This window comes from Arvicanthis niloticus, chromosome 20 (genome assembly GCF_011762505.2).
Source record: "Arvicanthis niloticus isolate mArvNil1 chromosome 20, mArvNil1.pat.X, whole genome shotgun sequence".
Taxonomy (NCBI): Eukaryota; Metazoa; Chordata; class Mammalia; order Rodentia; family Muridae; genus Arvicanthis; species Arvicanthis niloticus.
Window position 1 is genome coordinate 41,198,631 of NC_047677.1, and position 27,572 is coordinate 41,226,202.

Genomic DNA, 27,572 nt, shown 5'->3' on the forward strand with positions numbered 1-27,572 from the left:
GAGGCTCAAAAACCTTTATTGGGCCGTGGGGTATGTGACAAGGAGCTCTCAGGTCTGATCTCCTGAGACAGGAAATAATGGGCAGAGAAAGACAGGGCCCTGGGCAGGACTGGCAGCAGACAGCCTTCAGAAGGGACTAGCGGATGCATCAAGTGTAAAGGGAAGTGAGAGACAGAGGCTGTGGGAAACAGGCAACGGGAAGACTCTGGGATCCTCCAGTGCTTAAGGGCAAGGTATAGGTAGGATGGAGACGTGGGGAGGGGAAGCCAAGGGAGCTGAAAGTAGGTAAGGGGCTTTGGGTTCAGAGTCCTTCTGTCCTGACTTTGGGAGAAGGGCTTTCACTTTCTAGAAAGACCCAAGTGTACCGTCTAGCTGGGACCGGCAGGGCTAGGGTCCTATTAGCACCACGGATGGGAGATGGTCAAGAGATGGCCAAGCATGGTGGTGCTAACAGATCCAGCGGATGAACCTGTCGAAGAAGCTGGGCTGGGCCAGACTGTCAAAGTCTTTCTCCCGGAAGATGGCGGCCCTGTCACCCAGGCTGATCTTGGTGAGCACCTCCATGTCCACATCACCGCCCACAGCGACCACGGTGGGCACCACGTTCTGCTTACGCATGGAGTGCACCGACTCCTCCAGGCTGTCGTTGCCCGTGACGCCGTCCGTGAGGAAGACGAAGGACAGCTCTGCGTGACGCCGTGCCCCACCCCGCGCCCCCCGCACCACGTTGTTGATGGCATGCACAATGCCCGTGCCCACGTGAGAAAAGGAATTGAGGTAGGTGGTTCTCTCCAGTGCCTCGTGGATGGTGGTCACATTGTAGGTCAGCGGGAAGGCCACCTGTTGCTGATTCTGGCTGCCATACTGCAACAGGGCCATGCGGGCGTTGAGCGGGTCATCATCCCTTCCTGCCAGAGTCAGGCGCCGTGACACCTCCTCCACGAAGCGCCGTGCCTTGTAGAAGTTCTGCTCACCCAGCCTCTCCGAGCCATCCAGCAGGAAGACAATGTCCACGGGCCGTTGTGTGCATTGTGCCACATAGAGCTCTGCAGGGAAGATGTAAGGTGGGCCCAGGCAGGCAAGGGGTGGCCAGCTTGACACTCATCATCTCTGCACACAACCTGCTTATTGGATCCCAGGTCATGGGACTCTGGAGGTTCACCCAGTCACCAATGGAGGCCTCAACAGAGCAGCTCCTTGGGAGTATGTCTACTGTTCCCTGAGACTTTTTCTTAAATGCCCCCAAACTAGAGGACTAGAGATCTGGCTAGAAGCCAGAAGATTCATCTTTTGTACCAAGTATGGTCTTACCCTCCATCAATCTGGGACTCTCAATAGCCCTAAATCCACTCAGCCCAAGGTTCAGTTAGTCACATAAAGGCCACTCTCTGGTGGGAAGGTCAAGATAAGGCTCCTGGGGCTGGAGAGATGGCTCAGTGGCTAAGAGCACTGACTGCTCTTCCAGAGGTCCTGAGTTCAATTCCCAGCCACCACATGGTGACTCACAACCATCTGTAATGGGATCCGATGCCCTCTTCTGGTGTGTCTGAAAACAGTGACGGTGTACTCATATACATACAATAAATAGATCTTAAAAAAAGAGAGCGAGAGATAAGGCCCCTGGACCTGACTCCCTCTCCTAGGGGCCATTTATTTCTGAGTCACCTGGGCTGTCTGAACCATATATCTCCCTGAAAGAGGAAGGACCCATGTATCCAGGCACTCACTGTAACCTTGGTATACTGCTATATACCAAATATATATATATATTTGGTATGGCTGAAGCAATCCAGGCAGGACCATGGTGGATTCAATGCTACCAAGAGGTGCCTTCCCCTTCCCCCTGGTGAGTAGCCACCAGCCCAGACACATAGCACTATGGGAGCTGAGACCACACACATACACATTTCAGAGACCACAGGAGCCTAGGGCCTTGCTATCTATTCAGCAGACATTCATCTTGGCTCTCCCTTGGGGAAGATGAATTCAGCCCACCAGGCATTTGAGACCCCAGGAAATCACATTAAGAACAGCCTGACTCCAGTCATGTATGACCAAGAAGGCTGAGGTGAAACCCGGCTGCCACAGTACCTACCCCACCCCTACCCCATCTGTGCCTCACTCCTTCCTTCCCCTCAACTCCAGTTGTGTGTGAGGGTCCATCCCAGTGTATGCAAGCCCAACTTGCCATTTGACCACAGCAGTGAATTGTTACGGGTTTCATCTTTTTATAAAACGTTTACAATCGCTCACTACCTCTGAGTCTGAGCCCCCGCATCAGGTAGTGGTCCTGACGGGCAGGGTCTCTCTTACTGAGCTTGCTAGCCACATATCTTATTTATTGTCCACCATCCCTGGAATCTGCTCAGGATGTCGAGAAAATTTGGGGGGACAGCTGGATTTCCTAGCTCCTCATAACTGACCAACCCCCTTGCGGTTATTACCATGAAACCCAGAGGCAGGCAGACAGTGAGGGCTGCTGGCTTGACCACTGTCCATCTACAGGGTCTGGAGGAGACCAGGGGACTCTCATGAAAATACACAAGCAGTTGGGAGTCTGGGGACTCAGGGGGTGGGGGGTGGGCTCTGTGCTCCATTTCTGTGGGGTTTCCTTCTACCTGTGACCTCACAGCAGAGAGACTAGTCCCATCTTGCTCTGGGATGTCACCCTCCCAGGAGGATAAGCCTCACCCTGGGAGAAGGGGACACAGATGGGGTCAAGGACATCCGTCCAACCTGATGAGGTTCCCTTGAGCTCAGTCAGAACATGCCAGGTTCATGAACTTGCCTTGGTGGCTAGTGACGTTGCATGGGTCCCTTGATATTCCCTATATTGGAAGAGGATGCCTTTATGGTTCTTAGTCAGGTGGCTGAGGGTATCAAAAATTCTGCCTGTCATACACTATCCTCAACATGCCTTCATATACAGAGACCAGGCTGGGCCCACAGCCTGGTGTTTGGGGCACACCGGGACTTTGACCTAATGGATATGACAGTTGCTGAGATGCATGAAGGCTCTTGTTACAGTCCCATGGTTTCTATGAGCCATGATCACATACCTGACACCAAACATGGGGCCCAGACAGGACCAGGAGAGGGGGACCTCCCTAAGTATTCAAAAAGCACCACCCCCATATGGTCTCAAACACAGGGCTTCTCAGCTGGATTGAGGTGGCATGCTCTGCTGAAAGATGCCCAGAAATGTACATCTCAAGAACCTTAATATAATCCTGATGGTATAGTCCTTTGTCACATGTGAGCTTCTGGGGCTTAAGGTGGGCCTTCAATCATTGATGTCCTTGTTTAAAAAAAAAAAAAAAAAAGAACAAAGCAAAGCAGAGCGTGGCAGTGCACGCCTTTAATCCCAGCACTGGGGGTGGTGGGGCGGAATAGAAGCAGGCAGATCTCTGTGAGCTCCAGGCCTGCAAAGCAAGTTCCAGAACAGCCAAGGCTCTAATACAGAGAAACCTTGTCTCTAAAAACAAAACGAAAAACACGAGGTGGAAGAGGAAGAGGAAGAGGGGGAGGAGGAGGAAGAAGAGGAGGGGAGGAGGAAGAAGAGGAAGAAAGAGGAAGAGGAGGAGGAAAAGGAGATGGAGGAAGAAGAGGAGGAAGAAGAAGAGGAGAAGGAAAAAGAGGAGATGGAGGAGGAGGAGGTGGAAGAGGAGGAGGGACAAAGGGATACAAAGAAAAGAGTCTATGGGAAGATAGAAGTGATGCTGGAGAGGTGTGCCCACAAGCCAAGGGTGGAAGCTCTACCAGAGGCTGGAGGAAGTAGGAGGGACCCTTCAGAGAGTATCATATTAAAGACATAAGATTCTAGACTTCTGGACTCAGGAGTGGGAGGGCAGGTTCCTAGATTCCCACTACCTAAGGCCCCAGCTTGTGGCGACAGCCCTGGGAATCTCTAAGAAATGAGGGGTTAGCTCTGGCTACCTGGCCACAGTGAAAGCCAAGGCTTTAGCAGAGTGCCAGCACGCTCTCTGGGTCCCCTGTGATATCCCTGTGCACCAGTTTAAAGGTGTCAATGAACAGCTGCATCCAGTCCTGCCGCTCGACCCCTGTGGAGAACTTGGCCCTCTCGGCGGTGTAGACCATCACAGCCACCAGTTGGGAGTAGGCAGCTGGGTTCTGTGTGAACTCCGTGGCGTTTAGCAACTGCTGGATCAGGGGGATGGTCTTGGGGAAGGTGGGGTCCGGACCCTCTTCCGTGCGGAGGAAGGTGACCGGGGGCTTGGTCCCAGGCCATGGTTCATCTGCAATGGAGTGTCCAGAGAAGACTTTAGGAGGTCCAGCGCGTGTGGCTGGCCTCCAGCCCTCCTTAGGCCTCAGACCATGGACAGTAGTTGGGGCCAAAGAGACAAGTAGGAGATGGGAGGATGGAGCGGTGATGGTGTCTAGCCTAGGCAGGAAGCCAGCAGGGCTAAAGAAGCTGAGAGCAAGCAGTACAGCCAAGGAGACAGCCCAGTAGCAGTTCTGGGGAATCCACAGAACTCTAGAGAAACTCAGCCCAGAGCATTAGCACCCAGGCCCAACTGAGAGATGTGCACAAGTGCTATAAGTTTCCCCACTGGTTCTGCATTTCCACATCCCCAGGAAGAGCCAGCTCCAGACAGCACCCACAGACAAAACCACGATGCTAACCTTTTGGTCCCAGAGTTATGATCTGCTATTCTAGGACCTGTCCATGAGAGTCTAAGACTTAGTGGTACAGGCGCCAAGGGAGAGCAAGATCCTGCTTTTCTCATCTCTCCCTCCCTCATATTTCTCTCCCTTCTCTCTCCCTTTCTTCCTCATCTCTCTTTTTGTGTCTCTGTCTCTCTCCCTCCCTTTCTGCTTGTTATTGCTCCTCCTTTTTTCTCTGTCTCTATTTCTCTTTCCTTGTTTCTTTATCCCCCCTCTTCTCTCCTCTCTCTCTCTCTCTCTCTCTCTCACTATTTTCTCTTTCCGGCTCACAGTGTCTGCTGGGGTGGAAGGGTATGACTATGACTCAGCAGATGTCATGGCCCAACTCACTCCCTTTTCCCTGGTAACCAAGGCAGCATGAGGAAACTCAGATGTGTCCATCACAGGGCCAGGACCTTGGGCCTCCCTGGGAGATGCTCTAGAGCAGTGGTCCTCAACCTTCCTGACGCTGAAACCCTTTATACATTTCCTCATGTTGTGCTGACCCCCAACCATAAAATCATTTAGGTGCTGCTCCCCAACTGTAATTCTACTGCTGTCACGAATCATAATGTAAATACCCGTGCTTTCCTATAGTTTCGCGTGGCCCCTGTGAAGGGGTCATCAGCTACCAAAGGGATCGAAACCCACAGGTTGAGAATAGCTCTGGAGGTTCTTCTTCATCTCCATACTCCATACTCAGATCTCTCTACAGTCTTTGGTACTGTGGTCATTACCAATTTTCTTCCTATCGTCTTGGGCTTCTCAGGCACACTCAGTAGTCCTTAATGATGGACACCATCCCTGGCCTGAGGCAGGTCCAAGGTAACCAGGCTTCTGGGTAGACAAGGCTAGCAGCTACTTAACTCAGAAGGTCAGGGCTAGGTCAGAGTTGGGAGTGTTGTTGACACCATATTTGTATCAGAAATGCTCACCCAGAACCTTGTTTATAATGACACCATCTAAGGTCACTATGCGCCCCCTACCCTATCACCATGTCTAATTTACCTTGAAATTTCACATAACAGTAAATGCAAATATGCTTTGAAAGGTCAGTAGAAGGATGTTAGGGAGATGCAGAATGTGGGCGGGATCTTGTAAGGACCGCTATGCTTCGTGGAGTCCTAAGGCCTCAGAACAAATTGAGATTCCTATTTCCTCTTGATCTTGCCACCCTCCAGAGTTGGTGTGTCCAAAGTGGGAAACTATCTGACCCAGCACCCCATTCTGGAACCTCTATATCCTATCAACCAGCATCACCCTATACAATCCAGACACAGATGTCACCAGAAAGGAGGATGTAGAGACAGCTCTTTGAACATAGAAGGACTCTCCGTAGGACACAAGGCACTCAAATCCAGCAGCCATAACTGAGGTGGCCCACGAGTCAATGGCTCTGCCTCAGAGATACACGGTTTACTCAGTAAACAGAAAATCAACACAAACGAACATTGCTTTCATAGCTACTGAAGCCTCACAAGGCATCGCCAACAGAGCAAGCATGTGACAAGCTCGATACCTTTCTTCCCTGACACGGAAGCTCAACAACTGCAAGGCAGAACTTGCTACTCCATAAAGACAGCCCCAGGAAGCCACAGCCGCACAACTTGTCAAAAGAGTAGAAACTTGAACCTTTCCGACTGTGATCAGGAGAAAGACTCGGGGATCAAGGTCTGGCTTCTGTGCTGGAGGGGGTGGAGCCATCTGTGGAATCAGTCTCCCCTATACAAACCACACTTAAGGCTCTACAGTACTGGGCTATAGTTGGGTACTATCACCTACCCAACTAGGTGAAGTACAGCTTCACCTAGGAGCCCAGTCAAGGGGCCAGGAGCCAGGGTTGAAGATACAGCTGTAAGGTCTCGCTGCAGACACGGCCCCTAGTCTTTGACAGATCCCAGAACTGGCAACTTGAAAGCCAGTGCTTGGAGCCCCACACAACCCTTCCCATATACCTTGACTGGGTGGCTGAGGTCAAGGCATGCCCTGAGAGTGTTTTCTTGGTAGTGATCTCTGTTTGAACAATGTGAGACTCTGACTCCCAGGCCACATGGTCCCTTCCGTCAGGTGGGCTCTGAGCCTGTGCACATGTTCAGTGGGCCACCTTGTCTTTGGACAAGGTGTCTTTGGATCAAGGTATAGCCGAGGCTTTGCAGGAAGATGTAGCTGCACAGTGCAGGCTATGAGGACTACCGCCTGTGGTCCATCTCCACAGTAGCCCCACCATGCAGAACTGGCCCAGCCCCTATTTAACACTTCTGGACGAGTAGGGCTTGCAGAGGGGACTGAATAGCCCTGGGGGGGGGGGGGCTAGGATATCTTTCTGAGGCTCTTGTCCAGGTACTCTGCAGTATCATCTTGGGGAGGCAATATCAGAGACCCTCAGCATAGCACAGCAAGAACACCTCCCACCCTCCCTTGGGAGTAGCAGCTCTTACTCCAGTCTCTTCCTATGAAGGCCACAAAGGCAGCTGCAGGGTTAGAAGCAAAGCTATCAACTGCTTGTGGGGATCATGATGCCTCTCTCCAGATGTCTAACACCAGCCAATTCAGCCCGTGGGTTTTAGGGCTTTATCTTTTGACCAGAGCTTGCCAGACCTTAGCAAGTGGATGGCTCTAGCCATGTCTGCCCACAACAGAGCCCGTGGAAGTCCAGGAATGAAAGAAAGGCAAGGGAGGGCCTGGCTCTGTGAACCAAAAGGAGACCACCCAGTGGTAGGGAGACTTCAGATTCTTGGAAGAGACTCCTTTTGGTGCTGAAATGCCTTTTTGATTAATGGCCAAGAGCCAAGCACTGCCAGGCCAGCAGTCTCTGCCCTGATGGTACCCTGCAGGGGCTCAGGATGGTACTACATGCTTTCAGGAGCCAGTCCTCACCCTGAGCCTCTGACTCTACCATGCCAGGGGTGAACTTCAAGGGTTTCTCCCTAAGGAGATTCCTCCACATTGACAAACCCTTGAAGCTTCACAATTCCTGTTAGAACGGGAAGGATGCTGGGCTGCTCTGCCTGCCTGGGATTAGGGTTTCAGGTACCCCGGTTACCTGTTTGGCAAGGAAGTTCTGGACACACGATCTGGGGGTCTAGAAGAGAGAAAAGAGACCAGGTCTCTATTAGTTCCTGCTGGGCTCTCAGTAGCCAGCCTTCTAGGGCTAAAGGCCTGGGTCCCATCACTCACCCGGACAAAGGACGTCTTCCATGTCATCGATGAACTTCTCGGCCACCAGGTCAGAGAACAGCGTCATGTTGCGCACCTGCTGCGGCTTGTCGCAGGCGATGGAGAAGAGGTTCTCGCTCTCATGAGTCTCGTGGAACATGTCCCCGATGCCGATGGCTGTCACGGTGACATCACGGTCACACAGTGCCCGAAGATTGAGGTCATCATCTCGGGGGTCATGGCGCCCATCTGTGATGACCACTGCGAACACCCGGGTCTTCTGGCGCCGGCTCTCTTTGATGAGCTGATTATAGGCGAACTTGAGGGCAGAGGGGGTCCAAGTGCCACCCGCGATCCATTCGAGGTTTTTGACAGCCTCCTTGAAACTGGACAGGGAGTTGACTCGCTCGTCATCCAGCCGGATGGCCTCAAAGGTGCCCTCGTGGCTATACTGCACCACACCCACACGTGTGCCTACAAGAGAACAACAATGTGGACCACCATGGCTCAGCCACCTAGAATGAATCATTGGGTATGTGGCAGAGCCTTGATTCTGGATAGAAGTAGGGTTCTGGTTTCTACCTCGGCGGACCTTCTAGGTTTTCACTGACCTGTTTCAGACTTGGGGTCCTTGGCAATGGCGCCCAGCCTGTTGACCACATTGATGACAAAGTTCTTCTCCAAGGTGAAGTTGGTGTAGCCGATACTCTCGGAGCTGTCGATGACAAAGACCACATCCAGGGCACCACAGCGCTTCTCACAGTCTGGAAGGGTGTGTAGGATAACAACATTAGTGAGTAGGGAGTGTGAAGATGTTTAGGGTCCAGGGCCAGAGATACTGGGGTGATCCATCCCTCCGGCGGCCATGCACACATTCCGATGTGCTAAGCTAACTTACCACAGCACCCACAGGTCTCTCTCACATAGGTCATGACGTCACATTCCTGAAACACAACCCCCATGGGTGCATTTAGGCAGGGCATACCTACTGTTTCCTCAGGGCTTCCATAGGAATCCCTCACCCTATGTCTGCTAATGACCATGGCCATATATAGAGATGGTTACACACATCTCCAACTTTGCCCTCTGACCTTACCCATGCCAACTACACCCAGTGACCCCTCTCCTATGGCTTTGTCCTTGCCAACTTGACCACTGCTGACTTTGCCCTCTGAACTGGACTTAACTCTTGGCAACCTTGATTCATCTTCTGACCTTGTCTCTGCCAACATCAAACCTGTTTGTTGACTTTAACCTTTGACCTTAGGCCTACTAACTTTGTTCTCTGAGCTCATTCTCTGACTTTGCACAGGCTAACCCTCTCTGCTTGATGCTCTTGGACTCTGATTTTTAAAGGAGAAGGACACTCATAAACAGGATTCTGATTCCACAATTGATGACACCTACCGTGAGACCAGGGTCTCCTGGAGGGCCGGGTTCTCCCTGGAGGACAAAGGACAGCAGTTAGAGGTGAGGCTTCTGAGTCCAAGTTGTTTCCGATGCCACCACCCAGTACATACTGACCCATGGGTCCTCTAAGGCCAGAACCAGGATGGTCAACATACATTTGCCTTGCTAGCTTGGGAGCTATGGGCTTATCTCAGAAACAGAGGTGAGCTTACCTCAGGAACAGAGGTGGGCTTACCTCAGGAACAGAGGTGGGCTTACCTCAGGTCCTGGGATTCCTCTTGGTCCTCGAGGGCCAGGTTCACCAGGGGGACCAGGATCAGCCTGAGGAGAAACAGGGAAGTAGGCTCAGTATGGTTCTGGGGGGGAGGTGTCTCTCCCCTCCATAGGAGTATTGATCTCTCTGTCTCTGCTAGGAGTATAGTGGACATGAAGTACTGCGTCACCCACTCCATCCCAAGTCTGACACCACCCTAGCAATGTCTTGAGCAGTCACTATCAGAGCAAGAGAGAGTAGAAGGCCATCAAGGAACTCAAAGATAATGCTGGGATAAGTCACACTGAGACATCCAATGGCCATCTGGGCACTCTCATGTGCCCAATCTGCCCACCTATCTATCCATTACCTGTCCACCCACCAACCATCCCTTCAGTGAACTGCCAACCCCACCCATCTGTCCTCCCGCCACATCTGCTATCCACCCTTATATGTGTTGTCTTGCCCTCTGTATCCTTCATGTACCCACATGACCATCAGCATACCTGATGATGCCAGAGATATGGAAATGGACATGATATGGGTCTAGCCTGTGCCAATGAGCTAACAGGAGGTGCTGGCTGAGGACGGTGTGAAGAACAGAGGAGGCTTCTGAGCTTGACCATTCTCTTCAAGGGCCTGGTGCCAAGCAGGCTGGATATTTCCTCAGTGATCTTAGGCTCTCCTCATGTGCCAGCCCCATTGCCCAGGACATAGGACGGTGACACTCACTGGCTCTCCTTTGTCTCCCTTCCGTCCAGGTGCTCCTTTCAGACCAAAGTCTCCTCGGCCTCCCTATGACATAGGACACACATTAGCCATGGGCGATGGGTAATATACACACCCCAGCCCCACACTATGAGACCTTCCTCAGACTAGCAGGGATTCAGAGGTGCCACAGAAACCATATGCAGAGTTAAGGATGCTGGGCATTTTTAGAGAAGCCCTGGGTTTTGTTTGGAAAAAGAAACAGCGCAGGAGCTACCACCACTTAAAGGCCAGCCAGGAGGCCCATGTGACCAGTCGCCGAGCAAGGAAATGACCAGAAGATGATTCCCACAGTGGACGAGGCATGCAGGATTTGTACAACTCCAGCAGAAAAAGGCGGATTAGGATAAGACGTCTAAGTACCTCAGGGCCTGGTGGGCCGGGCTCGCCTTTTTCACCCTGTGAAGCAAACAAAGGTCTGTCAGGTTGCTCGGCCACAGACCCCAAGTCTGTGACAGGCAGAGAAGCCCACCTTGGAGCTAAGATCACCCCCTCATGATTTCCTGAATATCAAAATTCACATAGGAGCTCACACACACACACCTCAGGTAAAGGCCACTGAGCCCATACAATGCTGAACCATGCTGATCCAGTCCTGGACCACGTCTGACCCCGGGTATCTCCTGCTGCTGGCTGGATCTACCTTTGCACCAAGTGACAGGTGATTCCCACCCCCTCCCTATCCCTAGTCCCACATGGAGGAACTTCAAGAGCCTTGCCCCTCCCCCTGAAGGCTTTTCTAGGGAGTTCTTGTCCCATGCCAGACTTACGGGTGTCCCTCGGGGTCCTGGGTAGCTGAATCCAGGCCTTCCAGGATCTCCCTGAAGGGGAAGGTTGAGTTAGCCAGAATGGCTGATGAGAAGGAAAAATCCAAAAAGTACAGGGTGTTTGGTGTAGGTTGGGAAGAGAGGCTGTGAGGCTAGCCTTGCTTGCCCACCTCTGGAATGGAGTGTACGTGAACAGTGTACCAGATAACCCAGGGCCTGTGGCATACGCTAGAGAGGCCATGGGGACCATGCAGTACCCACATGGCTGTCCATCCCTCAGGACCCTGCCATCTTTCCAGGCGGGTCATTACCGGCGAGGGCAGAAGAGAGGCTGCATGGTCTCCTGCTCTCCAGTCTCAGAGGCCCAGCCTCGCTGCCCTGGCTAGTCTCATTGGGAGCTGGGAATAGGAGGCCCAAGGGAGGCCTCTCTCCTTCAAGATCCCAAGGTTTTCCTGCCACCGTCTTGGTGGACACCTCCACAGGCAACTGCCTTGCACCCCATCCCATATTGCCAAGCGGGAGGGACATACCTTGGGGCCTGGCTGTCCTGAATCTCCTCGAGGCCCAGCATCACCAGGGTCTCCCCGAGATCCCTGAGGGCAAGAGAGGAGTCAAAGCTGGCCTAGTCACCGGAAATAGTAATGACCTTGATTGGGTCAACTCTGAGAAGATGGCGGGTCTTGGCAGCAAGGTCGCCACCTTGCCTGGGGCTAGGGACTGGGCTAGGTAGGGAGTAGGTAGGCAAGTGTTTGTATTGAGTAGGATGGGGAGTGGGTAGGGGGGTCTGGGGGCAGAGTGGGGGTTTATGGAACAGGGTTGGAAGTAGGAAGGACTTTTGGGAAGCAGGGTGGTAAGAGGTTGGAAATCTGGGGTAGAGTGTGGAGTGGGTAGAGAGTTGGAGAGAGAGGAGTGGGGAGATCAGGGGGCAGGTGAGGAGTGGATGGGGGTAAGGAGCAGGGTGGGGAGTGGATGAAAGGTTAGGGGAAGAGGGAAGATGGAGAGTCATGGCCAAGGTAGGGAACAGGTGGGAGGGGTGGAGGGCAGGGTGGACAATGGTTAGAGCTGAGAACAGGGTTGGGGTGGGTGGGAGTCTGAGGACAGGGTTATCTCCCGGCCTCAAGGCTTCAAGTGTCCCCATACTGACCTGCTTTCCTGGTTCCCCAAGAGCCCCCTGGGGGCCTCTGGGTCCAGGCAAACCTCTGTCTCCCTGCAAAGAGAGAAGATGGTTGTAAGAGGATGGGGTGCTGTGGCCATAATATGGTACCCACAGAGTCCTAACATCAGCCCTGGGGTGCTGTGGTTCAGGATGGGATCAAGCCTCATTGGGCCCACTACCCTGCAGTGGTCTTGCCTTGGCTGGGTCTGTGAGAAAGTTAAGTGAGGCGTGTTGTACTGGGCACAGGTCCCTCCAGCTCCCTCTCTCCACACACTTCCTGTCCTGGGTGTAGCCCCCTCCATCCTGATCTCTGCCACCTCCTGTCCTGGGTGTATCCCTCTGCCCTGATCTCTGCCACCTCCTGTCCTGGGTGTATCCCTCCGCCCTGGTCTCTGCCCCCTCCTGTCCTGGGTGTATCCCTCCGCCCTTGTCTTTGCCACCTCCTGTCCTGGGTGTATCCCTCCGCCCTGGCATCTGTCACCTTCTGCCCAGCCTACCTTGGCCCCTTTACTGCCAACTTCTCCAGCCAGGCCTCGTGGCCCCTCAGGACCAGGGTCTCCCTGTGAGGAGACAGAGATCTGGTAAAGTTTGGGCCGAGGAACAATTCTGAACCATCCCTTCCAGATGCAGTATTGCGGGGTGTGAGGATAGGGTTAGAGAAACACGCTCTTCAACCCCTCAGAACAAAGGCATCCATCGGTATATGTCAGAACAGTCGGACTCTCCAGACCTACAGCCTCAGTCCTGCTGAGGCCACTCTGTGGTAGGGACTGTAACCAGCTCAGAGAAAGGCTCCTTCACTAGCATCCTTGAGAGCTGTGGCAATGGGAGTCTCTAGGAGTGTGTTCGTCTGCAGTGGAGATGCTACAAACGGTCCAGTGTGCAGCCTTTGTCGCTATACGCGGCATGCAGAGGATGGGCGGTGCCCTTCCAGAAGCCTCAGGGACATTTGGGAGTGGGAGCCTGCCTGTCTGAGCCTTACCTTCTCAGACAGTACAGGGACCCCCACCCACCCCTGTTAGTGGTAAGACCTCTTCTGGGGGATGAGGATGGGACTGGCTCACCAGCTTTATGGAGACATTCCAGAGCAGAACCCCTTGCTTCTTAGAGTAACATACCTTCTCTCCCTTTGGACCATCACTGCCTGGGCTGCCCTTGGTCCCGGGGTCTCCTCTGCGTCCCTGGATAAAGGAGGAATGTCACTGCTGGGAGGGCCATGTGGGCCACTTCTGGTCCAGCTCTCCCTTAGGACTCTGGGGACCTTGGGCCTGGTAAGTCCCTCCTGATATCCGTCTCAGGCTGTGGCTCTATCGTCACACTGCCGCCGTGTCGGTTTTGCCCCAGTCAAAGACTCAGGTGTGTAGGTGTTTCTGGTTGAGCTGTAAGTCCTGGCCAATGACTAGGATGTGGCTTGGACTGTTCCCTCCCTGACTGGCTCTCCTCAGACTGTCTCTTCTAAGGATTAGCCCTGGGGTGAGGTCCCTACCCTGAGTTCAGCCCTGGGGGATCTTTGAAGGGGGCTAGGGGAAGGTCTGATTGGGAATAGAAGGCTTTGCACATCCCCAGTGCCATTTGTCAATGGCGTCTCCTCAGCTCCGCTGCCTGAGGTGGTGACACAAAGGAGCCTGAAGCAGGAGCCTGGTCCGGGCAGAGAGGCAAAGGCTGTGTGGGTGCAGGATAAACTCACAGGCTCTCCTTTTGGTCCACGGGGGCCAGGTACTCCCTTGCTTCCTTTCACTCCAGGACTTCCAGGAGCCCCGTTGTTGCCTTGATATCCCTGTGTAAGGCAGGGACAACTCAACATGGCCGGGCACATGGCGGAGGAACATGCAGGATCTAGTGCATGATGGCTCCCTTAGCCTGGCTCCCCATCCCTCCCCCACCACCCCAATTCCGTGAGGGCATAAGACAGTATCCTGGGCAACCCCAGCGAGCAGGCCAGGGACTCACCTTGCTTCCTTTGTCTCCAGAATCTCCTGGTGGTCCCCTGCGTCCTGGGCGGCCAGAATCCCCCTGGAAGAGTTGGAGGTGACATCAGCTTTGTTTATGGCCAGTTAATGGGCAGTGGGGCCGGACCATCTAAGTTCCCCTATGTTCTTGGAACACACAGGATTCTAGGCATAATGGGGGAAGGCCTTGTCAACGTGCCCAAAAGACCAACCTATGAGCCCAGTGTAAAGTCTGCTGGAGTCTCTGGGAAAGGAGCCCTTTGTGAGGAACTGGTCAGATTGGGATGTGCCTTAGGTAAGGGCTCAAGGGAGAAAGGAAAGGGACACCTACCCTGTGGCTAAAGGTCTAGGGCTACCAAGGGCAAAAGGTCACCAGGGCCTCAAGGACTAGAAACTGCTGTGGACAGTGACTAGAGCTTCCTTCAAGGTCTCTGCAAGCTGGGAAGGGGAGGTGGGCAAGCTGTGGTACATGTGACCCTGCTCTTGAATAGTGAGTGTGAGGCCAGGACCTCCCTGCTAGGCTTTAGCCTGGGATGTCCCCTCACCCTAATCTAAGCTGACAAAGGGGCCGCCCACTGCAGGGATTCCTGAGGGTGGTGACCCAGCCCAATCTCTAAAGCTTTATCCGGCTAAGTCCTTACCTTGGCACCCTGGTCTCCTTGCTCACCCGGGCTTCCAGCTTCTCCGGGGTATCCATCAGGGCCCTGTGGGAGGTGAGAAAGGTTGTTGGGTTGTTTGAGTCCCTGCTAAATGCTGCCATAGGTGGGCTATGCTCCCTTCAAGCTAGGAACACTGACACAGAACAGGGACCCCAGAAGTGCTGCTCATTCTGGCTGTGAGATCCTGGCTTAACAAGAGCCATGCCTAAGCCTGGTCATCAAACTTTCCAGCCTAGGGCCATGAGCTTCACCTGGTCTGGCAGCCATCCATGTCCAAGGGTTGGCTCATAGGCTCCTAAGGGTGGGGGTTGTGACCCCAAGGCTAGCAGAGCTCCAGACATGGGTGAGGGTCAAGCAGGGAGAAGTTAGGCAGAAGAGAGAATCCAAAGACTTGCTTCCAACTCTGCATAGTATTCATGTCTCCCGAGTGACGTCTCATGTCATGTGATAGGCAGGGAGGATGGGGAAGTTACTCACCCGACTTCCGGGGTCTCCCTTGCAACCAGGAGGCCCAATGCGACCCAGTTTGCCCTGAAAGGAGAAGACGGAATATCAGACTGTAGATCTGGGGTCCATGCAAGTCAGTTGACAATACCACTCTGGCCCTTGTATGACAATGTCTATGTTGTCTGCACTGTAGACAGAGCACGGAAAGGTGAGGTGATTCCCATTTTGCTTCATTCTGTCTCCATGGGGACAGAATCCTAGGACCAGGCCAGGTGCACAGACGTGGAATGTCCTTACTTATGTGTATTTTTGTATATTTATGCATCTATACCAGTGTGAATATAATTATGTGCATGTAGGGGGTATAGCGGTGTCTGGGTGTCTGGCAGCTGGGGTGGGGCTAGGGGTGGGGCTAAGGGTGGGGCTAAGGGTGGGGCTAGGGGTGGGGCTAGGGGTTGCCGGGTAGAACTGGTGACTACCTTCTGTCCGTCTGTTCCGTTCTTGCCAGCTAGGCCAGGTGCTCCCTGGAGACAAAAGAAAAAGCGCTAGTGAGTCCCGATTCTTTTTCCTTCTGAGCAGCAGGGCAGGGCATACCCATCCTTTCAGACTTACCTTCCGACCATCCGATCCAAATTCACCCTGTGCGGGAGGAAAACAAAGTGTTGGTTGGGGTCCCAAGCTTCACAGACATTGCTGTCTTTGGGGGTGCAAACAAAGACACTTGGCACAAATATGGGGGCAGAACTAAGACTTCCTGACAGGCTGTCCGGGGTGGCTATCCGTGTCCTGTTGAACATCATGACTTACCTTCTCTCCCTTGAAGCCAGGCACACCCTGAAGGCAGAAGGAGAAGACAAGAGGGTTACCAAATGCATGTCAGCAGGTGCAGTGAAGCCCCAGATAAACAAGTGGGAGGGACAGCCAAGACCCAGCATTGAGGGCGCACACAGTGGCTGCATCATGCCTGGAAATCATGTTGGTTCTGAAAACATGCTTGACAGAGGAGGGGTCAGACTGGATACATAGTTTTGGGGTGACCTTCAAACTGTAGAGGTGTTTCTCTTCTTTGGCAACTGGGACTGGATAGCATGGGAAACTTCCCCCAAACTGACCTCCCTCCCTCCCTTGCCCTTCCCCCATCCCAGCCCTGGGTAAGAAACTTGCCTTGGGTCCTGGGAATCCGATGGGGCCTTCGATGCCAGGGTCTCCCTGTGAAGAAAGAACAAAGTTGGGCGTGATTCCAGCCCTAGGAGCAGGGGTCAAATCCAGGGGTCAGGAGCCAGAAGAATTGTGGGGACCTTACCTGTCGTCCTTTCTGTCCAGGTTCTCCTGGCTCACCCATGTTGCCTTTGGCACCCTAAAAGTAGAGGATGAGGGAAAGGGTAAATTGAGGCATGGGAACTCTGTCATTTCCTGGGAGAGGCAGTATAGCAAAAGCTGTTGGTCCCTCGCCAGGCTGGAACATCTTGGAATGGGATCAGTTTCCCCAGAGGGCCCTGGTGGCCCCCACCAGGCTCTGATGACTCTCTTCTCTGAGCCTTGATAGACAGCTCTCCATGATGCCACACTGAAAATGGGCAGAGCAGCTTCTCATCAGGGGATACTGACACTGAGATCTCTGTACCACAGCCCCGACCACAGCTGATGCTTCCAGCCTGGCACTCATGGGGCCGTGAAATCCTCATGAGTGGGATGGGCACAGGTAAGGCATGGATTGAAGGAACTAGGAAGACTGGGTGTTTAGCAAAACCATCTACAATTAGACTCCTTAGGAATTAAAGTTTAACCTTATATCAGGGGCTTACTAAATCAATGAATTTGCTTATTAATATTCTTTCACTTTAAACACAAAAGGACGGAGGAGAAAGGAAAAACCATGAGATAAAAGAGAGAGGAGCGGGGAAATCAAGCAGGACAAGTGGACAGATATCCTGGTGAGTTTCCTGGTGCACTCTGCCTAGAAGACCCTGTGGCATCTGCCTCCCAAGGCCCAGATCACTGCTCCGCTGTATGAGTGGTAAGGTAGCTCTGAGCGGCAAATTCAAATTCATTCCCAGATGTCACAGGGTGGGCATTCTTGTGGCCAGGGACAGCTGGTGCAGGAGACATCTCACCAGCCATCCACTGCTGTAGAAGCCCTCACTGCACTAGCAAAAGCCACTTCAAGTGACTGGTCTCAGCTTCTTCCTACCCTTCTGGTTTCTGACACATGCATCCTTAGTTTCAGACACCATGATAGTGGGATTGGAAAGGATTTATTTTATGCACCTCTGTTGTTAGAAAAATGTCAGGCAACTGTTCCAAACATAGTCCTTAAAACCTAGAATTCAGTCAGCTTCTAAATGGATGCCTCATATTAATAAAAAACCATGTCATTGACAGAAATGTATTATGTATATTATTTCCCCGGGCAAGCACGCTTGCTTACTTCACAAATGTATTTTAAGTGGTATATCTTAATAGTTTTTAAACTATTTCCTACTAATCTCAAAATATCATCCAAAGGGAAATGAATAAAATTGGAATTTTAGTATCTCCAAGTTTGGAAGTGTTAAGGCCATCCATGGCCAGCTGGCCTTCAATGTGGAATTCACGCAGGGGCTTCCTGAAACACAGGCCATGTAGTCACCAAGCATCTTACCTTCTGTCCTCGGTAACCCTTGGGTCCGTGGGGTCCAGGAATCTCCAGGCAGCTCACCTTGTAGCACTGAAATGAGGTAGAAGGACAGAAGGTCAGGTTGGTAGGACAGGTCCCCAGTTGGGTATGGACTGGGGACAGGTATAACCTTGGACTCTCAGAGGAAGTCCCCAAACACCCATACAGACAAGCAGAGCTGAAGTGAAGGATCAGATATAGGGCACTAGACAAATGGGAGCCAGCATTTAGACAAACCATCGAGCCACATTCTGGATAAGTGAGGCTGAGCTAAACATTCTGGATAAGCGAGGCTGAGCCAAACAATGACAGACAGTAAAAAGAACCAATGAGCTCTAGTCACGGCTAGGCACCATTTATATTATAGGGACTGACTTGCCCCCTTTTAAGTAGCTGTTCTAGGTTGGATGTTTCCACAGAAGGAGTAGGGAGGGACTTTGGGTACCTCGTGCCCTATCCCACAGGGACACAGATCCTTCCAAGGCTGTAGGACCCCAAGACAGGCACATGGTTTCTAGTCTGGGTTGAACTAACCCCCACCTTCCCAAGTCTGCTACATGACTCAATTTCTTCAGAAGTCATGTGACTGATAGATAAAGCTATACCAGCCTCCCCCCTGTCCCAAGGAGTAACTAAATAGCCTAGGTTTGACTGGTGAGACTGAAGTTTCACCCAGGCTCAAGAGTTTCAGGCCCAACAGAGCAGGTGGACTTCAATCCTGTTGCTGCTCTGGTCTGTTCAAGCAAGGCCCTGGGAAACCAGGAGTGGGGTGTTGGTCCTCCGCCAGGTCAACAGTCTTGGTTGCCACCAGGTAGCATAGGTTGTGGTGTAGAGACAGGCAACTCACCTCTCCATAGGCTTCATGTTTCTGCAGAAAACAGAGAGACCCAGATTAGCCTCAGCCTAGGGACTTGTGTGCCACCTTCTGAGTCTGGGTGGGGATCATGGACATGAGAGGGCTTGACCCTGATGCCCCTTGACTGCCTTATTCACAGAAGGACACACTGAACTCTGACTGGGACCACACTGGTGGGTGGGCAACATTCTTAGCCTTTGCCTGAACCACAGATGCTTACCATGACTTTGATTATGCGGTTGATGGTGTCCTGGTCAATCTCAGTGGAGTCAGGCCGCATGGTGGCATAGTTATTGCGGTAGAGCTCATGAGGGGTGTTGGCGATGTCCCTCAGGCCTTGTTCATTTAGGTTCCTGTTAGGGGCCACGGCGAAGAGCCGGATGCCCTCCTCACGGGCACGCTCGGCTTGCATTTTGATGCCCCCACACGGACTGCCCGTGACGTGGCCATCGGTGATGACCACAGCAAAGTTGACCACACCCCGGCCCACGTGCTGCCGGATCTGCTGCGTCATGTTGGCCAACGCACAGTCAGTGAAGGTGCCCCTACGGAAGGAGCGGATGCTTTGTAGGCTCTTAGTGAAGGAGGCCCGGTCGCTGCCTGGTGGGCTGAACACCTCCACCTGGTCCGAGAAGTGTAGACCACCGTAGCGCCAGCTCAGGGCCACCTGGTCCAGGTAGAATTCATTCTGCAGTTGACTGATAAACTGCGGTACGAACTGCTGCATATGATAAAGCAGGCTGTCTGTGGGGGACTGCATGGCCACGCTCTCCGAGGTGTCCAACACGAAGTACACGTTGACTGGGCAGTCAGCCTTCTCTGGAGGTGGGGGAGCAGGGTGGGCATTGGATGTGTCAGGGCATGCCCAGTGGGGGCTATGATGTGAGCCCACCCTTACCCTATGAGTACCACTCTCTCCCAGAACTCTAGAGCCCCATCCAGGTACCTGGACAGTTGTTGTTCCTGTCAGTGGTGGAGATGTCAGGTGAGATGACTTCCTGCTGCTGGGCATGGAGGACCCCCAAGAGCCCCCCAAGCAGGAGCACAGAAAAAGAACCCCGGAGCATCTTGATAGTTGTCATGTGCCCTGATGTCCTGTAATAAGAGGAGAGACCATTATAGACACCCCTCCTCCAATATACATCACTGCCCTTCTGGGGTGGGATGCACATAGCTTGTAATCCCTTGAGGAATTGCCCCATGTTGCTGCCCCGCCCCCAGCCACCTGGGAATCATGCCTCTCCAACTCTCTGCTGTCTGCAGAGCTCAGTTCTAGGCTGGATTCAGACATCCAGCTCTCCTCTGTTCTCTGAAGTCAGAGATGGTTCCCATAGTTGGGGACACCAGGGAGCAGTGTCTCTTCACACATCCTGCTCCAGGATCTTCACTGGGAACAGGAGGAAGGAGAAACATGCCTATCTCACTCAGGCAGTCCTAGCCTTCGTGCAGGACCCTGGGGATATCCCTCTCCCTGTAGCTTGGTTTCCCTTCACATGGGGCATCGGTATGGGCTAAGTGGAGTCAGGTCTAGTCAGACACATTGATTTTTAGTACGACTTTCAATCAGATGCTAGGAGATTGAGGGCAGCCCTTTGCCCACTGTGGGTGCAACGAGACCTCTAGACAAGAAGTAACACAGATGCTCTAGAATGAGGGTGATTGTGCTCCCTGGGAGACTGTATCCAAACCTGTTATCTGGGAAATTGCATCGGTCAGAGAAGGTATTCAAGGTTTCAGATGTTATATTATTATATTTGAAAAATGAGTGGAGTCAGTGAACAGTGTATTTGGTATTAAGGATGGGAGAAATCAGGTAGGACACACACACACGTGTAATCCCAGCATTTGGGCATCTGAGACTGGAGCCACGAGTTCAAGACCAGCTGGGGCTCCATAGCAAGATTCTGTCTCAAACAAATAAATTAATTCCAAAAAGATGAGATAAACTATACCCCAGCAATTGTTGATACAGATGGTAAGAACATCCAAGGGACAGAGAACAGAACATGGAAAGCTATATAAGCATAAAAGACAGTGACTGAAAAGACAGGTGGTCTCAGAAGAAACAAAGGAATGACAGAAGGACCTTGTGTGGAAGATCATGAAAGCCACGTATCACCAGGAAAACAGAATTAATTAGGCACACCTATGTGAAGTATGTGAAGTCCACCAGTTGGGAAATCTAACTTGTAATGAGAATTCTAAAACTATCTGCATAGGAAATCAAAAGCAACAACAAACTTCAGGAAACACCTAAAGGAAAAGAAAATATTCATTGACAATTATAGAGACGGCTGCAGTTGTTCCAAGATAACCTTCAATTTTTACCCCCTGGTACTCATAATACTAATGAAGTCTTCCAACAACAAAGCACGCTGAACAGTGAAAGGATGCTGTGCAAACGATGTTGGTATGTTTGTGATCTCAGCACACGGGAGATGGAGGCAGGAGGCTCAAGAGTTCAAGGCAGGCCTGAGCTATATAGGAAAAGGCCCCATCTCATAAAGCAAAACTAAAAATCACAAACATTTTGATGGAATATCCTGGGTGGGAATAATCCTAGAACTGTGATACCCATGAGGTATCAGGCCTCCCATTGATATATAATGCCCTTTGTTTCTGTATTTTTAAATTAAGGTCTGCTTTGTCTGATGTTAGCATAGCTTCCCCTTCTCTCTCTGGTTGTTTGTATGGGATATCTTTTCCCGTTACGGCACTGGTAACCTTTTTTTTTTTTTTTTCTCTTTAGATCTAAAGTGAGTCTCTTGCAAAGAACACAAAGTGGGGCTGTGTTGTTTTTCGTAAAGTCCACTCTGCCAATCTCTGTCTCTCGATTGCAGAGTTTAATCCAATTTTGTTAAAAGAAATTACAAAGGGTGTCCCCCATTTTTTCATCCATTTTTCTATGCTATACACATTCGTGTTCCCAGTTTTTCAAATAACCATTTGAATGTGTGTCTGAATGGTTATTTGAATGGTGAAATGTTAAATATTCTTCTCATTTCTTTGGTATTTGGTGTGTGTGTGTGTGTGTGTGTGTGTGTGTGTGTGTGTGTTTACTGAGAACACTATTTGTTTCCTAAGGTCGAAACTATTTGAATGTGTACCAATTTAATGACATAAAAATTCTCCAAGTTTAATATCTCTGACCCCACCCCTTTCAGTTACCAATATCATAAAATCCCATTCTAGGGCTGCAGAGATTGCTCTGTGTTAAGAAAGTGTACTGCCCTTGCAAGAAAACCCAAGTATCTATGTTGGGTGGCTCACAACTTTCTGTAACTCCAGCTCCAGAGGATCTAATGCTCTTTTCTGGCCTCTGTGGGCACCTGTACTCAGATGCATGCACGCGCGAGCGCATGCGCGCGCACACACACACACACACACACACACCACACATATCACACATACACACACATACATACAAACATGTACATACACCACACACATACACACACATGCACACCCCCACACACATACACTCACATATGTACACTCACACAAATATATATATGTACACATACACACATATGCATGCATACACACACTCACACATACAGATGCACACATGCACACATATATACATATATGCACACACCACACGTATATACACACATACACACACATACACACATACTCACACATATCACACACACATACACACTCACACACCACACACACATACACATATATACACATACATACACACACATGCACACACATGCACCCCCCACATACACATACACACATATACACACTCACACACACACATATATACATGCACACACACATATACATACTCACACACACACATAATTTTTAAAACTCCATTTTCATATAAGTGCCTCTTGGAAGCTCAATATCTGGCTCAAGGACCTCCTATAGACAGAAAAATCTGATGTTTAACTGCCTTCTGTAAAATAATATACTATTTGTACGTAGCTTCTACATATCCTCCTGTATACCTGAAATTACCTCTATGTTGCTCTTAATGTCAACCACAATGGACATTCTATATAAATATGTGTCATGCGACATTTTCAAGACACCCACAGGGAGTGAAGGTCTGTAAACACTCAGTACAGGCCCAGCTTCATGTTCAATCTGTGACTGAAGTTATGCATGTGGGAAAAGTGAATACAGAAGGCTGGCCATATACCAGTTCAAAACATAACTAATATATATTAAAAAATGTTTACTTTATTTTTACTTTATGTGGATGGGTGTTTTGCCTGCATAGATGTACGTGCACCACGTGTGTGCCTGGTACCTGTGGAGGCCAGAAGAGGGTGTTCAATCCCCTGGATCTGGAGTTTACAGACTGCAATGAGCTGCTATGTGGTTGCTGGGCATCGATTCTGGAACTCTCTGGAAGAGCAGCCATCTTAACTCTTAACTGCTGAGCCATCTCTCCATCCTTACAACTAACATTTTAAATAGATCCGTTTCTTCAATTCTATAGCAAAGAAACTTTAAGTTTGTGAAGTTTGCCACCCCCAGATGGTCTTTACCCCCTTTGCTCTCTCTTCTGAGTCTCTTCTGGGTCTCCCATAGTGCATGTGTTGTTCTTGATGATGCTCTGTGGCCCTCCGAGGCCTTATTCACTTTTCTCAAGAATTTTCTTTCTGCTCCACAGACTTGACAGGTTCCCTCATTCCATCTTAAGTTCACCGATCCGCTCTTCTGGTTGCTCAAATATGCCTCAGACTCTCTCTAGTAAGATTTTCATTTCAAGTCTGTACTTTTCACACATTTTGGGTTTATTTTTAGTTTTTTTTTTTTCCTGGCACCTCAGTGACACTTTCACTTTATCTGTAAATTATTTCCCATCATCCTTTATTTCCTCCATTAGTTCTTTACGCATTTTAAAGATATTATTTTAAAGTCTTTGTCTAGTAGACCTACCAATGGGCTGATCTCACATACAGGTGCTATTGATCTATTTCTTCTCTTTATTAGCCAAGCACTCTACCACTGAGTCTCGTATTCACCCTTTCTTTCTTCATATATATTGATATATGTATCAATATATATGTGTACTTACTTATATACTTTATTTAAATTTACTGATTTTTATATATATATATATATATATATATATATATATACTGATACATAAATCTACTGATTTGTATATATACTGATATATAAATCTACTGACTTATATATATCTACTGATATATATCTACTGATATAACACACACACACACACACACACACACACACACACACACGACAATTATTTTCTCTTCCATTCTAGATAATGTCTCACTCTTCTTTCACATTCTTTTTGGTGGTTTGCTGAAAACCAGAGATTTGAATCTAATAATGGAGTAACTCTAGAACCCAAAATCCTTGCCTCCATGATGATTTGCAGTTTTTAAAGTTTGACCCTGACGGCTACAGACAGCCTCTGTGACAAGAATCAGCCTGAAGCATAAACATAAATTAGAGGCCTTCCTGGGCTCTTTCTGAGCCGACCCTCCATAGGCATGCAGCAGCTGTCCAGTTTTTTTCCAGTTGCATCACTGCTTTTGAATGGATGACTCCAACGTGGAGACAGAGAAAAAATGGAGAATAAAGTTCTGGCTCTTTAAGTGCTTGGGAAGTCACTTTATTGAGAGGGGAAGAGAGTTGCAGCAATGGGAGATACCAAAACACCCAGGCCAATAGCTTTGCCAAGACAGACACCGTAAAGAACATCTTAGATCGCAGTAGAGCCAAGTTAGAGGTTAGTAACGAAGGGAAACTGGGACACCATAGCATTGTGGAAATTAAATACCATGCTCTTAAAACAACCAACAAGAAAAAAAATTTACAAGGGAAGTTAGAAAACACTTAAAATGAGTGAAAACTATTAAGAAATTTCTAAAACACAGCAAAATCATTTCTAAGAGAGGAGGCACACAGCTGTAAGAACTTACACCAGGACCAAGAAAGAGCTCAGATCAGCAACCTAGTTCACAACTGAAGGGACTAGAAAAGGCACAACAGACTAAATCCGTGACTGTCAGAGAATAATAGACATGAAGAGAAGACATGTAAGACACAAACTAGAAAAAAAAAAAAAAAGGAGAAAGTCTATGAAATGAAACCCAATTCTTAGAAAACACAAGTATTTGGCTAGACCAACAAAATCCCTTTTTTGAAGAAAACTCTAATTACAGATGAAAGTTGAAACCTAATAACCAGTTTGACACATCTATTTAATATTAACAACAACTGCAGCAGAGGACTGGGGGTGTGGCTCAGTGGTGGAGCATTTGCCGACCATGCGCAAGTAAGCTGAAACTTGTCTTAGGTTTGACCCTGATGCTTGAGTGTGCACGTTGTACACACACACACACACACACACACACACACCATGAAATCAACCAATCAAAAAAAAAAAAAAAAAAAAAGATAAGCAATTTGGGACCCAATGCACACTTGATGAGAATGTAAGCTGGTGACATTGGTGTCAAAACCCTGGAGGCATCTCCATCTTTATGTCATACACACACACACACACACACACACACACAGAGAGAGAGAGAGAGAGAGAGAGAGAGAGAGAGAGAGAGATTGATTTAGTCCTTTTCCTCCCTCTCCAGGGTCTCACTGTATAGCCAAGTAGGTTTTTGGTTTTGCTTTTGTTTTGTTTTTAAAGAACATCTATTAGGAACATGAGAAAATTGTAACCAGGCAACTTACAACAAACCTGCATATGGCCGTGGTCAGCTAATGCTGTAAAGTTAAGGTCGAACTAACCTCAAGCTTTGCACACCACAATGGGCAGATCGGCAGAGAGCAGACAGCATGCATTCCGCCCAGCTTCTCTCGGGGGTAACAGGCACTGAGCGGAGCCTGGACCCCTCAGAAGGGAGCTCCCCACTCCCTAGCCATTCCACTGCCGCGTGGACTAGGTAGCTATCCCATGTCTAGCTAGCATTTGTGTCTTGGATCTCCAGTGGGAGTCCATGGAGATGCTGACTGTAGTACGGACCAGCTAGTATCGAGGGCAGAGGCTGGGTTCCTAGGTTTGCTCATGTGCAGTACCCCACGATCTGTATTTGTGGGGGTTCTCTAGGTTTTTAGATTTCATGAGTGTGCAAAAGAGACACAGCAAGGCTGGCTAATTGAAGTGTGGAACCATGCAAAAGGAAGAAACCACCTTAAACTCACCCTCTGTATTCTAGAAACCATGCTCTCCCGCATTGTCTTAACCCAGTGCTCTGGCTGTGAACAATCTAGAGTCCCCCAGAATCCCTGCTCGCTGAAACTGGTAGGTGCTTCTAAGTCAGACCTTATTCTAGGATGAGAAGACAGAACCACCTCTAGAGGGCGGGTGTGACAGGCATCCTATACCAGAGCCTGTGAAAATCCACAGCCCCTTCTCATCCTGGATTCTGAGAGTCAGAGGCTTATCCAAAGAAGGGCTGACTGGATTTGCTGACAAGTCACTGCTGGACAGGAAGGAACCCACCCCAGCACACAAGCTGCCCAAAGTGGCAATAGTCCCCACTACTTCTTCCAAGGACTGTGCTGGCTCCCCGGCACCATTTCATTGGGAAGTTTTCACTGTTTCCAAGACTGAGGCACAGCTGTTAAGAATGGATGCTCTAAACTCCCATGCTCAACCCCTCCCGTCTGCTATCACCTGTTCCTGGGACCTTCCATCCAAGCCCAGTCTCTGGCCTCACCTCTTCCCTTGAAGGGACGCCAGACGCCTGTGATGATGTGTGATATGAAGGCACAAACACTCCTTTTCTTTTTTTCCTTGCTGTGTGTTTGCTAGCCTTGAAGCCGGAACTATTTAATTGGAAAAAAAACAACCCAGCAACTTAATCTGGACCTTAAATGCCCCTCTATGGGACTTATCTCCATGTCCTCGGGTGAGCATGGGGATACCCCCCAGAATACACGGGCTTCACGAGGGGCTGTGTTGCTGTCTACAGGAGAGGTGTCTCTGAGGCTGCCCACTGTGCTCTGGTAGTGCCCAAGGGAGTCCCAAGGCTAGGATAGAGAGTGACAGACTTTATTAAAGCTGGCTCCACCCTCATCTTATGATTCCTGCCTGGTCTCTCCTTAAGCACAGTGGCAGCACCTTGAGATGGCGAGGTGTTTCCTCGAGAGCACCTGGCTTGCCCACCGGTGGGATCTGAGACAGACTTCTCTGCTGCCCACAGAGTACCCTTGAAGTCCATCTGTGAAACTAGTTCAAGTGGCTGTTACCTTCCTTCCCCAGGAAGACGACCCTTCCCTGGGGCCTGCAGAGAGACTAACCACGGATCTGTGTCCAGGTTCAAGTCACAGTGTGTCTTCCCATTGAGGCAAATTAGGTTCCTTTAACCCTTGGGAGATAACTCAGACCTGCTAGAAATGGCCATGGGTCTAATCAGATGCCAGGCACTCTGAGGACTGGGGAAGTAAGCGTGGTGGTGGTGGTGGGGATACAGTCCATCAGTGATCAGGAGAAGATTTGGAGTCCAGAGTAAGAAGAAGCCCGCACCCCAACCAGACTCTGTGGGACAGAGGCCTAGGGGCCTCCTGGAGACTAGAACCTGGGGCTGGACCACGGGTTTGGGTAGAACTGTGCTCACCTTAGACCCTTGAGTGCAGCCCCTGAATCTTGTTCCTTCCCCCTCTCCCCGGGTGTCCAGGCTGGACACCATGCGAAGAAGCTTACCTGGCTTTGGAGAGGACGTTTGGGTGCTTCCGAGGACAGCCCGGGTCCTGACGGCCCGAGGTGCGGGCGCCGAGTGGGTAGGAGGGAGGGGACCCAGGCGCAGCCCGGGACTGAACGGGAGGGGACCAAGCCAGGGGCCTCCCACTTTAACACTTTAACTCT

At 50.4% G+C, this 27,572-nt stretch overlaps 1 protein-coding gene across 2 annotated transcripts; it reads right to left on the reverse strand.

Annotated features, from left to right (window-relative positions):
• Col6a2 (collagen type VI alpha 2 chain) lies at positions 1-27,572 on the reverse strand. 2 transcript variants are annotated; one of them, XM_034524017.2, is made up of 28 exons: positions 27,411-27,571; positions 19,689-19,837; positions 18,963-19,561; positions 18,734-18,754; positions 17,872-17,937; positions 16,534-16,587; positions 16,395-16,439; positions 16,038-16,064; positions 15,843-15,869; positions 15,710-15,754; positions 15,261-15,314; positions 14,766-14,828; positions 14,126-14,188; positions 13,863-13,952; positions 13,294-13,356; positions 12,673-12,735; positions 12,164-12,226; positions 11,550-11,612; positions 11,023-11,073; positions 10,616-10,651; positions 10,217-10,279; positions 9,490-9,552; positions 9,229-9,264; positions 8,720-8,765; positions 8,433-8,585; positions 7,843-8,295; positions 7,709-7,747; positions 1-1,046 (listed from the first exon to the last, which is right to left on the reverse strand). In XM_034524017.2, the coding sequence occupies exons 2-28, from the start codon at positions 19,822-19,824 to the stop codon at positions 448-450; spliced, it is 3,081 nt and encodes a 1,026-aa protein (XP_034379908.1). In that variant the 5' UTR covers positions 19,825-19,837; positions 27,411-27,571; the 3' UTR covers positions 1-447. The 2 variants fall into 2 exon arrangements, with proteins under 2 accessions (XP_034379908.1, XP_034379909.1); XM_034524018.2 differs by lacking the exon at positions 1-1,046 and adding an exon at positions 3,344-4,256 and having other exon boundaries at positions 27,411-27,572.

Bases quoted from the DNA above. Each gene is read 5' to 3' on its own strand.
- Col6a2 (XM_034524017.2), bottom strand. From the start codon at position 19,824: ATGACAACTATCAAGATGCTCCGGGGTTCTTTTTCTGTGCTCCTGCTT. The intron at 16,065-16,394 runs GCAAGTTTCTTA...TTCTGCCTTCAG, and splicing joins TCGGATTCCCAGGACCCAAG to GGTGTGCCTGGCTTCAAGGG. The intron at 12,227-12,672 runs GTAGGCTGGGCA...CTCTCTTTGCAG, and splicing joins TTGGCAGTAAAGGGGCCAAG to GGAGACAGAGGTTTGCCTGG.